Consider the following 14,631-nt stretch of genomic DNA (forward strand, 5'->3'; position numbering starts at 1 on the left):
ACATATATATATATATATATGATTCGTCCAAAAAATTTATATATTTTGGATGGAGAATTAATGTGGTGTGTGTGTGTATATATATATTAATATCGTAATTAAAATCCATGAAATCTGGTAAATTGAAGTAATATTTAAATCTTTTAATAAATAAATTTAATAAAATTAATGGAAGATTAGTTACCTTACATTAACAAGTTAATTGGAAAAGTCAAAAATTAAATTGGATTCACAAAAATGGAAAGAAAATGTATTTAAATTGTAATTTTAACTCATAAAATCTGGTGATAGAAAACCTAGATATCTAAATTTATTGGGAAGTTGATATCTGAAAAGAAATTGCTTAATACGGAATACAATATATTGCACATGAGGAAATTAATTTTTGAAAGTATACTTGTTTTGTTGATCCTAAATTTTTCAATAGACAATAATGATTTTTAAATGTGAATGATAGCTTCTATTTTAGTGCAAATATGTCATTAGAAAAAAAATTCTCAGTGAACTCTACTTGTTCATTATTAGCTACTTAGTACTTTTTTGTTCGTATAAGACATGTTAGTACTCAGCTGACTTTCAATTTCAACGTGAATGATATATGGCTTCAATTTTAGTGTGAATATGTTATTAGGGAAAGATTCCCCGTTGAACTTTACTATTGGCTACTTAGTACTTACTTGTTCGTGCAAGACACACTAGCTTATTTTAAGTTTCAATGGATGATGGCTTCTATTTTAGTGTGAATATGTCATTCGGAAAAGGTCTCCAGTAAACTTTAATGACTCATTATTAGCTACTTAGTACTTATTATTCATGTAAGACATGCTAGCTAACTTTAAATTTCATTATGGATGATGACTTCTATTTTAGTGTAATTATGTCATTAGGAAAAGGTCCCCAGTGAACTTTACTAGCTCATTATTGGCTACTTAGTACTTATTTGTTACTGTAAGACAATTTGGATGATGACTTCTATTTCAGTGTAATTATGCCATTAGAAAAAGATCCTCAATAAACTTGACCGGCTCATCATTGGCTACTTAATACTTACTTGTTCGTGCAAAACATGTAAGCTCTTTCAGTTTCAGTAGATGATGGCTTCTATTTAAGTGTGAATATGTATTAGGTAAAGGTCTCTAGTGAACTCTACTAGCTCATCATTGGCTACTTAATACTTACTTGTTCGTGCAAGACATGTTAGTTCTTTCCGTTTCAGTAGAGGATGGCTTCTATTTAAGTGTGAATATGTCATTAGGTAAAGGTCTCCATTGAACTCTACTGGCTTGTCATTGGATACTTAGTACTTATTTGTTACTGTAAGACATGTTAGCTGACTTTAAATTTCAGTGTGGATGATGATTTCTATTTCAGTGTAAATATGCCATTAGGGAAAAGTCCCCAGTAAACTTTACTGGCTCATTATTAGCTACTTATTACTTATTTGTTCGTGTAAGACATGTTAGCTGACTTTAATGTTAATATGGACGATGACTTCTATTTTACACCTTCCTTAATTGCACTTTTTATTTTATTATTGCTGTGTTATACACCTATTGTTCATTGAATTTCTACATCATATTAATAACATTATGATTGTTTTTTCATGTAAAAATAAACGAACAGTTGTATTTATGAAGTCTCACTTGACCTTTAAGGAACACTTCCTAATGTTGAGTTTGGATGCGACAATATTAAATTATCGAGATATTTTGAAATATGATGGAATCTAGAATATTATCAATTCAATTTATTAATGACATTTTCTTAACTCTTTAATTACCAGATTTTGTAGGTTTTAATTACGATTTCAATACATTTTCTTTCCATTTTTGTAGATCCAATTTAATTTTTGACTTTTCTAATTAACTTGTTAGTGTAAGGTAAACTAATCTTCCATTAATTTTATTAAATTCATTTATTAAAAAAGTTGAATATTACTTCAATTTACCAAATTTGATGGGTTATAATTAAGATATTAATATATTTTCTTTCCATTTTTGTGGAATCAATTTTAAATTTGACTTTTTTTTAATCAATTTAAAAAAAAATTGTGGGTTAGAATTATGACATTAATATATATATATATATATATATATATAAATATTTATACCATATTAATTCTACATCGAATATACATATATAAATTTCTGTACGAATTATATCTATACATATATAATATAATTGTATATATATATGTTTGTGAATATATATATATATAATTCATCAAAAAAAATTATATACAAATATGTGTTGTGTGTATAAATATATATATATATATATATATATATTCACAAACATATATATATAATTATATATATAACAAAAAAAATATATATTTTATTTTTATATGAAAATCAAAATAATTTAGAGCCATTAGATTTTGGAAGGATAAGATAGTCTTTTTACTCAAGAATTACATGGCATGATTTGGCAAATAGGTGATGTGTGTAGGTGACATAGCATGACACCTAGGATTGAGGCCACAAATCTTAGGCCTAATCTTAGGCCTCATTGAGGCCACAAATCATTTTCCTATATGGATATACGTTCCTAGCTAGTAGCTATAAGCCTATAAATCGATATACTGACTCAGGTCATACGAATTCTTCTAGACTTGTCGTCATATCACACTCGCTTAATTTAAACTAGATATACTCGTTCATACATTAGTATAACTAGGGAAGGAAATGAGCGCCTAATGATGAAGTATATGAGTCAATTTGATTGAACTTTCTCATGAATTTTTGTTAGAAACTCTTCTTCACACCGAGGTTGGTAAAGATACTCAGCCTGATCCTCGATCTGTGTGTGTGTCTATATATATAATTATATATACAGATCCAATCCAGAGCGGAGCTCCGCTTTGAAAATTAACGTGTGAAGTTCGAGTTTTGGGTCACTTTTCGGTTGTATATCCACATCTCGACCGTTCAGTTTTTAGGTACTAGTGTATAGATCGTCTCTGCAAATTTTCAGCCAAAATGATGATCGTTAAGGCATTGACAATTGCCTTAAAGCTAGTACGGTTCAGGTTGACAGATTTAGTCCGTCCATTAGTTTAAGCGAGTTAGATACCTTAACGATCATCAATTTGGCTGAAAATTTGCAGAGATGATCTACACACTAGTACCTAAAAACTGAACGGTCGAGATGTGGATGTACGACCGAAAAGTGACCCAAAATTCGAACTTCACACGTTAATTTCAAAGCGGAGCTCCGCTCTGGATAGAATCTGTATATATATATATATATATATATATATATATATATATACATACATGGGCGGGTTCTGAAGCGGACGTCCGCACTTGGCTAAAGTGCGGACGGCGACGCAGCGGCGGCATTCCAGGCTTGGCCGGCGGCTCGGGGCTTGGCGGACGGAGGCCGGAGGCTTGGCGGACGGTTCTGGGCAGCGTTCGAGGTCGGAGGAGGTCAGAGTTGCAGGTTTCTGGGCAGCGAGCTCACCTGCAACTGCAGATTTCTGGGCAAGGCTGCAACCACGTCGCCGGCGACTCCACCGACTGCAGACCCGTCTGTCTGACCCGTGGCGTCCGTCCGGCAAGCTCCGCCGCTCCGTCGCACCCCGAGCCGAGCTGCAGCAGCGCCGTCCGCACTTTAACAAAAGTGCGGACGTCCTCTTCAGAACGCGGTCGTATATATATATATATATATATATATATATATATATATATATTATACGCATGAAAGTAAAATGTACCCTGGCTTCTTACTATTAAACTACATCTGGAGTTCTGGTACTCATTTTTCCTACAGCTCTCTCCAGCTTAATTCTCAGCATAATGGTTTTGACACTTGAATGTCTGAAATCCAGAATTGCCATTTTCATCATAGTTCTTTCGCGCACTACTTGGGGATCTACGGGTGATGAATCCAAGACTGCGACTACATTGAATGAAGCTTTCCTTGCTACAAAACATGAGCTATATATGGATGGCTCGGTATGAACGTGTATACGCAGACAATGCATAAAATTCCTTTGCTTACATAGCACGTACATGCCGGCATTGCCAGTGAATCAAATTACCCATACACAGAAAAGGAAGGAACTTGTGATACTAACAAGACAAGGGACTATGCTGCCAAGATCACAAGCTATGCCATCGTACGTTGATCTTAACAGCGAGACAGAATTATTAAATGTGGTTTCTAAGCAACCGGTCTCAGCAATGGCTGACAGCAAAGGGAGGGAGTTCAGACTTTACTTTGGTGGAGTCTTCTCTGGGGAATGTGGGACATCACCGGACCATTCTGTAACGGTCATCGGGTATGGGACGACTGAGGATGGCATCAAGTATTGGCTAGTGAAAAATTCATGGGGTGAGCACTGGGGAGAGGGTGGCTATATGAGAATCCGCAGAGGGGTTGATGCTCCACAAGGTCTTTGTGGTATTGCTAGGAATCCTTTATATCCGATTGTTTAACCACTAATTATGTACAAGGCTGGATCAACTAGTTATGTTAATCTCTTTGAACCAGCCTACCTATACTTAATAAGAGTATAAATAAATCTGCTTGCTGTTTTCCTATGATCAAGTTTCCTACACTTATTTCCAGTTGCAAGTTTCCCTTTTTCAACCTCACTTCTCATGTGCTCGTAACGTACGTTTTTAGTTATTGTCAATTTGTCATTACATGACCAGCCAATTATAGTCATGTTGTAAGAAATACATAATCAATTATTGTCATTATGTGATCTGTGAGATTGATAGACGTTACTGAAAGCTTGAAGAAGAAGAAAGATGCAGAGGAAATAGAGAGGCTATACTGTTGTATTGATCGAATCAAATGAAAGGTTACAAGTTACAACAGCAGCTTGTATAGTTTTGGACACGTGTACAAAGCTGTATATTTGGTAAAAAAGCTTTAAATTTTTACTACTATCTGTTAACATTTACATTGGTATGAAATCAATTATATATTAGCTAGGAAACTATAGTTAGCTAGCTAGATAGTAACTTCCCGTCCTACTGTTCGAATTATAAGCAATTGCTAGGGTATATAGGTCCCGAAATTTGAGAATGGAACTTTTATCCGTTCTTGCGGCTAGGAGGTGCAGTTTTGTGATCAAAATTCTACAAAAGCATCTCCGAGACACAGTTCCCTCTAAATTATCAATTTGCAGAAAATAGAAAAATGGATAATAGAGCTTCAGCTCGAGACAAAACTAACCGTCAATTATATATAACATATGCATCAGGATTGTTCCAGGCTCAATTTCCTTTTTTTTTTTTTAAAAAAAAAAAAACGGGCTCAATTTCTTTATTACAGCTAAAACGGATAACATCATAGCAAAAGAAATTAACACCCCCACTACCAATTAATTGTGAAATATGTCACCCAGTTTTAGGTTTTAACCTCATGAAAGGAGGTCAATTTCCTAAACTTTAGCCAAACCTTCTCCCAGACAACACACTCATAATTCACAGTGGACGTGGGGTAGGAGGACTCATCCTTGACCGCGACGACAAGCTTATAATTTTGTCCCGCTACAACCTGACTCTCACCTCGAACCACGCTCTGAAACACCAGCTTCTTCCGTAGTTCCTTGTTGAGCTCGGAGACAGCAAACTCCGCGATCTCTATCACATGGGGGTCGTGGATGTCCTGAATGGGGTGATAAGCGCCGTAGTTAGGATTGTCATCGGGGTCGGCGAGCAGGAGGTGACTCAGGTGAGCAAAGAGGCCGGCGAGAAGGAGGAAAGTAAAGAGGTCGAGGGAGAAAACACGTTTCGTCATGGTTTCGTGTTTTTTGGTTCAGTTTCTTCTTTCATTGGCACATTATCAGTAATTATATATAGGCAATAACGAGCTTGCCACCTGTTTCAAATTTTCTGCGTGGCTAAGAGGCTGTGAATTTTCGTGTGCGGAAACTAGAGGTTGCCTTTCCACTTGGCAACAACAGTTTTAGCACTTCCGTTATCTAGCCCTAAAAAACTAGTTCTACTTTTCCACTTACGGTGTGAGACTGTGAATTTGATAATGTCCCATTCAGGTTATTAAGCTCTATGAAATGTAGATAATTAACCATTATTTCATGACTCAGTGAAAGCTATTGCATACTGCATAAACTCATAAAGGAACAAGGAAATTTTATCGTGCGTATCAATATAGAAACCCAATTTCCAATTGTAACGTTCCAATGTTCTAACAGCAAGCTTAATTTGCATGCATTTGTTACCAAACCCAATTTCACAAGGTTAATATGGAATGTTAGTAATGACCTAGTAATTGAGCTGGCAACTTCAACTCATAAGCATATTACCAACTTCAATCAAAGTTTTCGGTTTCAAAATTGAGTTACTAATTATCAATCAAAATTTTTAGTATTTAATAGTTTCTACCAAATTCGATATTTAGGCTTTCGATATTACCAACTTTACAACAAGTATTTGTTTAAAATACAATTAGATTAGAATGAACAATACTACCTTTAATTTGTTTTTCAATTTTATAAATTATCATAAACTTCGTATTCATCTATTTATTTTTTTGCACATATGACATATAGTTTTATCCATTATTAAATAGTACCCGATAGTATATGACCTGTAATTCTAAGTTCTTAAAAATATCTATACTATTAATCCAGTAGCATGTTATCTCCTTCAAGCGCTTTACCACATCGATGGTCTATGGTTGCATGGCTTCCATGAAAAATTTCCGATCTTCCTCACTAAAATCCACAAACCACTCAATTTGAGACATACATAATAACACACATATATAGAAACACAGGGAGTTGCATAGTCTGCTAGCGAGTGATAAATACCTCAAACTTCAGTTTCGTCGAGTTCTATAAGAGTGAGGAAGGCTCCATTTAAGCAGTAGTTCTTCCCAATTGGGACCTTGGTTGGCCGTTGTTGTTCTGTCTAAACTCTAAAGCAAGTCTCTTCTTTTCCACTTGATCTAAGAGACTAGCTAGGACGAGGCTTAGACTTAAGGTTTTGGTTTGGCTCCAAAACCAGTCTCAGTAGCAAACTGTCTCTTTTGAGTGCGCGAGCATACCAACACCGTGTGGTGTAATTGTCGGGGCGTCCCTTGACATGACTTCTAAACCATACGCTGTGGACGAGGAGAGCACCAACCTCGTCACCAGGTTCTTTTCTATGCATTTCAGAAAAGGACTTTTGCCTTACAGATAAAGACTTGTGGTGTGATCTCTTGCGTTCACCGAATCGATATTTAACGTTGTAGGTTACGCAGAGCAATCACTGAGAAGTAGGAGAAAACACGAGTTTTGCTAAAGCGTGACTTTAGTTTTGCTGGGTTGCGAGGGCATTACCCTTACTTCACTTGTTTCAACTAGGTTGAAGGTACGTTTGCTTCGGAGAGACTTTGGGTAATATCTAAGAGATTAGTTGATTGAGAGGTTGTTGTTTTTTTGTCCCTTAAAACCCGGTATTTATAATAGGGTTTCAACTGTTCCTTGCCATAGAATGATTATTAATCGAAGATTCTTAATCGGTCTTTGCTACTCGAATCTTATAACGGCTCATTTTCCTTACAGACTCCGGAATGGGCGAAATTGTAACTCAAACCCAAATAGACTCATTTTAGACTGCAGGTGTCAACCTGCTGTGCTCAGTCCTTTTAAAAGATATTACCAAAATTACTTTTGGGCTCAAACAGTTCCTAAAATTTTTTGATTGTTCGATCTGGAACTCTCCGACTGAAAGTTGGAAGAGAAGGCAAAAGCGGCTACTAGAGTTTCCATTGGAGGACCTTTCCGACTGAAATTGGAAAAGGAAGAAGGCTAGGGGACCCCGTGAGTAGGCCTGGGCGGCCTGGCCTTGAGGCTTCTTAATAAGATTTGGTGGGATAAGGTTTCGATGCCCAATTACTTCAGTTTCTTGATAAAAACGTTTAATACGGATTTATCAAAAACGCTTCTAACTAAGACAGACCTCTATTCTATTGCATGTGTTCGTGTACTCGTCTATCCAAAAGTGAGGTTCTGTGGGAAATGATCCAATTCTTTATATGCAAGAAAATTTGTTTTCCCTTAGTTATTGCAATAACTCTCTGCAAACGATTATATGTAGGGATAGAAAGTTCGTTACTTTGTTATAAAGGTCATTGCAGAGTTTAAGTTGTTGAAAACAATCTCCGATCTTAATAACTAGGTGACAAAATAATCCTTAAATATCGGCAATAAAGCAAATTTCAACCGCAAATGTAATAGTGTGAATCAACTCTCACCATGGTGGCTAGTTGGCTACAATGCCAGGGCAACGTACGATTATTGATCTAGACTTTCTGAGTTCAAACCATATTTGGTAGGTTATTCTGTGTCAGGATGTAAAGTCAATATTCATGCAAGTTGAGAAGAAACCTTTCCAATTGGTCAACTATTGTAAAATTTTGGTGAGATGTATGTTCACATCTAAGGGAGGTTAACTTTTGACAATTTAGTTGCTCTACTAAATTCCTAAAACAAATCTTGTCCCAATTGTAACCATTTTCTTCTTGATGCTCGGTCAAGAAAGTTAGGTTCTGCCTAACTATTGCCGAAGGAAACACCTTTAGAGATGGCCTATGCCATGCTTTTCGTGCTGGAGTGTAAGAAATTGATTGTGGAAGGGGATTCTAAACTATTAATAGATGCCGTCAGCAAAAAGGGTCCCTTATCTTGGCATCTCCGAACTTTTGTAAGAGTTCAAGAGATATCCTTAACTTTGAGGTCAATTTTGACGACATTCGATTTAGCCACATTCCTTGAGAGACCAACTTTGTTGCCGATGCAATTGCTAATCAAGGCCATAATTTGAATAGTCTAGTTACATGGAGGGAAAAGCTGCTTTTATCTGCTCTTTCAGCATTTAATTTTGACAATCTTAATCTTGATTGTAGTAGGAGTTTCAAGTTGTAATTTTCCTTTTTCTCCTCAAAAAAAAAAAAAAAAACAAACAAACATTTTCTTCCTGACTTGGTAAAACAAATCCACTAAAAACAACTTGAGGGTTGGCAACATGGTCATCTTTGATAACACTATTCAGAAGAACACAAGCACACAAGGCCAGAACTTTAATTTGCCAAAACCCATGAAAACCCAAACAGAAAAGAATTAGATTTCTGACCCATTTGCCAAACCCATAAATCCCCAAATAAAAAAAAACTATAATGCAACTCTCTCCGCAATTCCTCAGCCTGAATCCCAAAAAAAAAAATAGAAAAAGTGCTACTTGGTAGAACTTATCCTTCTCATATAATATGGTATGATAAAATTAGGAATCAAATAGTTTATGTCTTTGTTGGTACTTCAGATATTTTATACATAGCTTAGTCGTTTCTGAATAAATCAGTTGAATCTAGCAAAACATCCAAAGTTATATTCATTCAAAAATATGATTGGAAAGTTCATGAGACAAAACCTGATGTGTAAAGTAAGGGCCACTTATACAGTTGTAGATGACTAAGCAAGAGATTTGATATGTATGTTCTCACAGAAAGTCTTTCTAGTAAATCATTGGCTCAAAACGTTGAGTTGCATTTCTGTAATTCTGTTGTTTAAATTAAGGTCGCTATCTTGATATGTCAAAGGGGTAAGGAAACTAAGTAGTTGAAGGCAACAAACATTGGCTGATTGGCCTATAATGAAGGCAACTCATTGGCTTTTGTTGGCCTCACACAAATGTGGACTTTCGAGTTAACCTAACGCCAAAGGAGGTTACTTGTTACATATAGTATACTTGTTAACAAAGAAAAAGAAGGAAAAAAGAAATTAAGCCTTTGGAATTAGCCAAACGGTATAAGAGCCAGTGGACAAATTGAGTTAGACTAGCTAAATCACATGTTTGATTATCTCTGATATACAAGAAAAAAAATTTAACAAAAATCATGTTGTTACCATGGTTATTATCTTATTATTAAACTGTCGGAGTTTGAATATCTTAACTTTCTTATATAACCGACAAAGAGAAAAGAAAAGAAAATGAAATCATGTAAAACATTTTCTGTTCTTGGTCTGTATTTTATTTCTGGACAGCCTAACCAATCTGACTAAAAAAGAAACAGGCAAACAGCAAAACCTCATTATTGATTAAATGTTTGCATTATCTTTCTGCAAGTCATTCTTAATTGGAGACATAGTTCATTATTCTTATGCTTTTCTTTCTTTAATGAAGATTCCCCACGTGGATCTAATACATGAACAAATGTGCACAATGTGATTCTAATGAAATTTGCTAACGGAATTAATGAACTGAGGAGAAACATAAATTTGTATATTGGCAATGAATATTATTTCCACAACTTCATCACAAGTAAATTAAGCAAAGTGGTATATATGAGTTCTCTTCTTTAGCATAACCGTAAATTCTCTAAGGTATCATAAATTTGGATATCCATTACTTACAAGAAGAGAAGAAAGCCAAACTTAGCTAAAGAGCAGCTACATGGTGCTTCTTTTGCTCACAAATTCATCTCTTCTCACCTATATATTCTACCATAAGTTTTTCCTATAATTACCACCATATAATCCATTTTTACCATCTTACATTATCAGCATATGCAAGGATTAATTTATGGTTGGACATTTCATTATAAGTCCTATTCTAATCAGCTAACTACTTATGATGCTACGTTCATATGATTTGTTAGGCAATTGATTTATTTTTTAGATGAGTTGCAGGCTTGTAGCAATGCCTTGTCATCTGTAACAAGTAAAACACAATTATATTCCAAATAACTAATCATATCTGTCAATATAAACTGAATAAAAAATTTTCAATCACTTTCATATACTATTGTTGCTATCAATGTGACTTGTAATTATATAATGGGGGGACTCTAGAGACCTCCCCTCCATCTCAAACTCCACAAAACATTTGATCCCTCTGCCTTTCTGCAAAATCCAACACAAAAGCTCTCACCTTTTTGACTCTCTGTCTCCCTATTCTTCTTCATCTCCATCGAAAACCCAACAAAGCTTTCACCTTTACGTTGTTTCAGTCCCTTTCCCAAGAACCCACTTCCCAAAAAGTCCTCCTCCTTCACTCTTTTTACCCCCCTTCCTCGAAATCCCAAGCCTTCAAGATGATGATGAAGAAGAAAATGTGGCTGTTTTCTCATTGATCTCCTTCTCCAAAACCCCTTAAACCCTTTTTGTCTTTCCCCCTAATGGAAGGTATGAACAAACCCACAAGAAGTGCCACTGCCTCTGCTAAAGTCAACACCATAGTCCACACAGCTCAAAGCTTCCCTCTCTCAAAGCTCTCCTTCTGGTTCGCCCCAACGACTCGCCCACCTGGTCCTCTCTTCTCCTGCTTTGGTTCGTAGTTGAAAACAAGTTTAAATCTTTGTTCTAGTAGTTTTGCTCAGGTTAGGATCTTACATGGCGTTTTATAGCTTTGACTCAAATCCCACAATCGGGTCGGACTATTCTAGCCTTTTCAACCCGTTTACGCTTCATGGGTCCGGTGGTGGTTTGACAAACGGGTCTGTGCAGCTTCTTCCACACTCTTTGGTGTTGGACAGTGAGAAAGGTGAGCTTGTTAAAGCTCCAGCTAGAGTGGGAAAGAAGGGTGTTTCAGAAGCCAAGGCTTTGGCGGCTTTGAAGAATCACAGTGAGGCTGAGAGGAGGAGGAGAGAGAGAATCAATGCACATCTCTCTACTCTTCGTGGACTTGTTCCCCGCAATGAAAAGGTCAGTGAATTATTTCATGCTCTGGTTTGAATCAAATTTTTGTTACTCATATGTTCTAGTTGGTTTAGTTAGTATAGTTGGAGTTGTTGGAATGTTAAAGGTTCTTGGTTCTGATCTGGTTACTATATATATGTCTTTGGAAAACATTACTAGGATGTGCAGCATATTCTTGATGAGGGAAAGTAATTAGATTATATGGGAGCGAGATTGTACTAAATTGGTCTGTAAATTTTGATTCTATGTGTTGTGAGGCCCATAATTAGAGTAGAAGTGGAAAGGGAATAACTGTATATGTCAAATTTAGACTAGCATCAAATAGGGTATTTAGCTTAGTTGAGCAAAGTCTCATTTTTGTTGCAAAAATGAAAAAGGATCCTCTGCTTAATCCAGAGATCATTTTTTATTCCATTAGTGATGAAGAATCAGAATATAACACATTGATCAATGAGAGAGAGAGAGATTCGACAAATAAAACAAGGATCAATTATTTGGGATCCTTCTTTTCTTCTGTCTTCAATGGATATGATCGCTTTTCTTAAAAAGATTGTGGGAACTGATCATCCGCAAATTACATGGCAGAGCTAATAGTTTTCGCTTTTATAGTTATCATGCTCTGAACTATATTTAGCAAAGGATTCTGAGTTCTAAATTCTTAGAAGCTCTTTTATATAAGGATCCTGTGGTACTCTGTGTTTATGGATTCTGTATTACAATTTTGCTCCTAGAATATTTGAGGGAGTAGTTCAATATAACCCTCCTAATGCCATATGCTCTTATTATTGAGTTATGAAATTTATGTGAAGAGAAAGGTTTATTATTTTTTTATGCACATCATTTTAGTTAACAAAGGGAGTTTTCTGTTGTATTATTTTCGCATTTGGGAGTCAACTCTGTATGTGAAAGTTACAAAAGTCAACTTGAAGATGTTCTATATAATATGAGAACTAAAATAGAGATCACACTCTCGAGTTTGTGCAGAACATCTTCCATAGTTTAAACTTGATAAATGAAATCTGCAGTAAATGTCTGTGTGCTTGGAGACTGAGTTTGGTTATTTGCATTTTCAGTTAAATTAATAATTTAAGCATACCATACAGCTAGGGCTACCATTGTCATATGCTAGGAATTTAAAATAGATGAAGAAGAAGGAAGTGAAAAAGGGTTTGCAATCTGTTAGGTACAGCAAACTATGCATTACGTGAAAGGAAAAAAAAAAATAGAGACTGTCTGTTGTTGGCTGAGAAACTCTGACTTAATTTATAGTTGTACCGAGTCAATGGCACCTCTAATAAATTATAAATGAGTAGGCTAATCAGTATTTCATGCTACTTTGATTTGTTTATTAGAATATAAGCCTGTGGTTGTTTAACAGTAAGTGTATTTAGGGGATGATTTGCTGTCGATGCATACAGTACGTAACCGACCATACGTGATTTGGGATGTACTGATGATAATGATTTGATGATGGGTTTCAATGCCAGCTGTATGGTTGACGCAATCAGAAGGTCTGCATCTGGATTTAGTTTATGGCTTACATGTGTCTTGCTCAACCGTTTGATATGATATTATATCACATCTGGGTGGCTTAGAAACAGATGTATGGGAAAAGAATAACCACTATATTTTTAAAGTTCAAGCTTAAGGCAGTATCTTTTTAATAAGATAGAGATTTATTTAACTACAGCTTTCTTTGGCCTTTACTTATTTTGTCATCAAGGATACTTCTGAATTGAGGAAAGTAGGAGGGATGGTTCTGTTTTACCTAGACTAAGTCTACTTATGAGAACTTGAAAGTAGGTGGTAACTGTATTGAAATTAGCTAGGTGGTTATTAGGCGGCTTTGTTAAGATAAGTTAATTATGTTTTTAGTATTGAAAAAGAAGACAATCTTGCTGATCTTGCTAGCTGTTGTAGGCAGCTTCATCTGGTTGCAAATGAGTCACTTTATATGTATATTATATACTTGCATATGTATCTTCTTTTCTCGTAATCATAATCCTGGACTCCTAACCATGGGCAATTAATTACTGAAAAAAAAAGGTTATGCAGCTCGTGCTATTTGCTAATACAACCAAAGCTCTAGTTTTCAGTTTTTTTTTTTTTTTTTTTTGATAAAAAGAAAAACAAACTAGACGGAAGCCTCTACTCTAGTTGCTTGTCTGAATCGTAATCATAAAATTCTGTTTTCTGCATTTGTGAATTGATGAGTCTTTAACCTTAACCTATTTGCTACTTATAGATGGACAAAGCTGCATTACTTGCTGAAGTTATCCGCCAAGTCAAAGAACTGAAGAAGGATTCCCTAGAATCCAGCAAGGGTTTTCTCATTCCAATTGATGCTGATGAAGTAAAGGTTGAACACTATGACAGTGGGGTAGGAGATGGAACCATATCTGTGAGGGCATCCATCTGCTGTGAGTACCGCTCTGAGCTTCTCTCTGACCTAAAAGAAGCTCTTGATTCCCTTCACTTGAAAATGGTGAAGGCAGAAATGGCAACCTTGGGAAACCGAGTGCACAATGTATTTGTTTTGACAGGCTACAACAAGGGAAACAACGATGCTGAGGCATACCAACTCCTTGCAAGTTCTGTCCACCATGCCCTGAGTTCTGTCCTTGATAAGGCCTCAATCTCGCCTGAATACTCTCCAAGAACAACTCTGCCAACTAAAAGACGAAGGACCTCTTACTTCGATACCTCGAGCTCATCCTCATGAGTGAGAGCAAGCTTTGATGGTGGCGATGAAGATGTGCATATTGTGATCTAAAATGGGTTTCTGTATTTGTATCTTTAGACATGGATGTGTGGAAGATCAACTATTTGCGATATCTACATGTATACACTGTATAACAAAAACACTAATGAATAAAACCAAGGCAAGACAAAGCTGCTTTTATGTAATTGTGGTCTCGCATAGTATCGATATTCTCATCACTTAATAACCTTGACGACAATTAGAGTGTGGT

At 35.9% G+C, this 14,631-nt stretch overlaps 3 protein-coding genes across 3 annotated transcripts; 2 read left to right on the forward strand and 1 right to left on the reverse strand.

Moving 5' to 3' along the window:
* Window positions 1-4,016: 4,016 nt before the first annotated feature.
* Window positions 4,017-4,442, forward strand: LOC112203027 (KDEL-tailed cysteine endopeptidase CEP1). Its single transcript, XM_024344057.1, has one exon. It carries the CDS (start codon window positions 4,017-4,019, stop codon window positions 4,440-4,442), a length of 426 nt encoding a protein of 141 aa, XP_024199825.1.
* Window positions 4,443-5,177: 735 nt separating this feature from the next.
* On the reverse strand, window positions 5,178-5,773 carry LOC112202182 (cysteine proteinase inhibitor 1). The gene has a single exon (XM_024343110.2). The coding sequence runs from the start codon at window positions 5,755-5,757 to the stop codon at window positions 5,365-5,367; it is 393 nt and encodes a 130-aa protein (XP_024198878.1). The 5' UTR covers window positions 5,758-5,773; the 3' UTR covers window positions 5,178-5,364.
* Window positions 5,774-10,810: 5,037 nt separating this feature from the next.
* On the forward strand, window positions 10,811-14,566 carry LOC112202800 (transcription factor bHLH30). Its single transcript, XM_024343809.2, has 2 exons — window positions 10,811-11,665; window positions 13,905-14,566. The coding sequence occupies exons 1-2, from the start codon at window positions 11,354-11,356 to the stop codon at window positions 14,379-14,381; spliced, it is 789 nt and encodes a 262-aa protein (XP_024199577.1). The 5' UTR covers window positions 10,811-11,353; the 3' UTR covers window positions 14,382-14,566.
* The last annotated feature ends 65 nt before the right edge of the window (window positions 14,567-14,631 follow it).

Source organism: Rosa chinensis, chromosome 5 (genome assembly GCF_002994745.2).
Source record: "Rosa chinensis cultivar Old Blush chromosome 5, RchiOBHm-V2, whole genome shotgun sequence".
Lineage (NCBI taxonomy): Eukaryota > Viridiplantae > Streptophyta > Magnoliopsida > Rosales > Rosaceae > Rosa > Rosa chinensis.

Excerpts from the sequence above, each read along its gene's own strand:
- LOC112202182 (XM_024343110.2), bottom strand. The coding sequence starts at position 5,757 with ATGACGAAACGTGTTTTCTCCCTCGACCTCTTTACTTTCCTCCTTCTC.
- LOC112203027 (XM_024344057.1), top strand. The coding sequence starts at position 4,017 with ATGCCGGCATTGCCAGTGAATCAAATTACCCATACACAGAAAAGGAAG.
- LOC112202800 (XM_024343809.2), top strand. The coding sequence starts at position 11,354 with ATGGCGTTTTATAGCTTTGACTCAAATCCCACAATCGGGTCGGACTAT. Across the intron at positions 11,666-13,904 it reads TTGTTCCCCGCAATGAAAAG|ATGGACAAAGCTGCATTACT; the intron begins GTCAGTGAATTA and ends TGCTACTTATAG.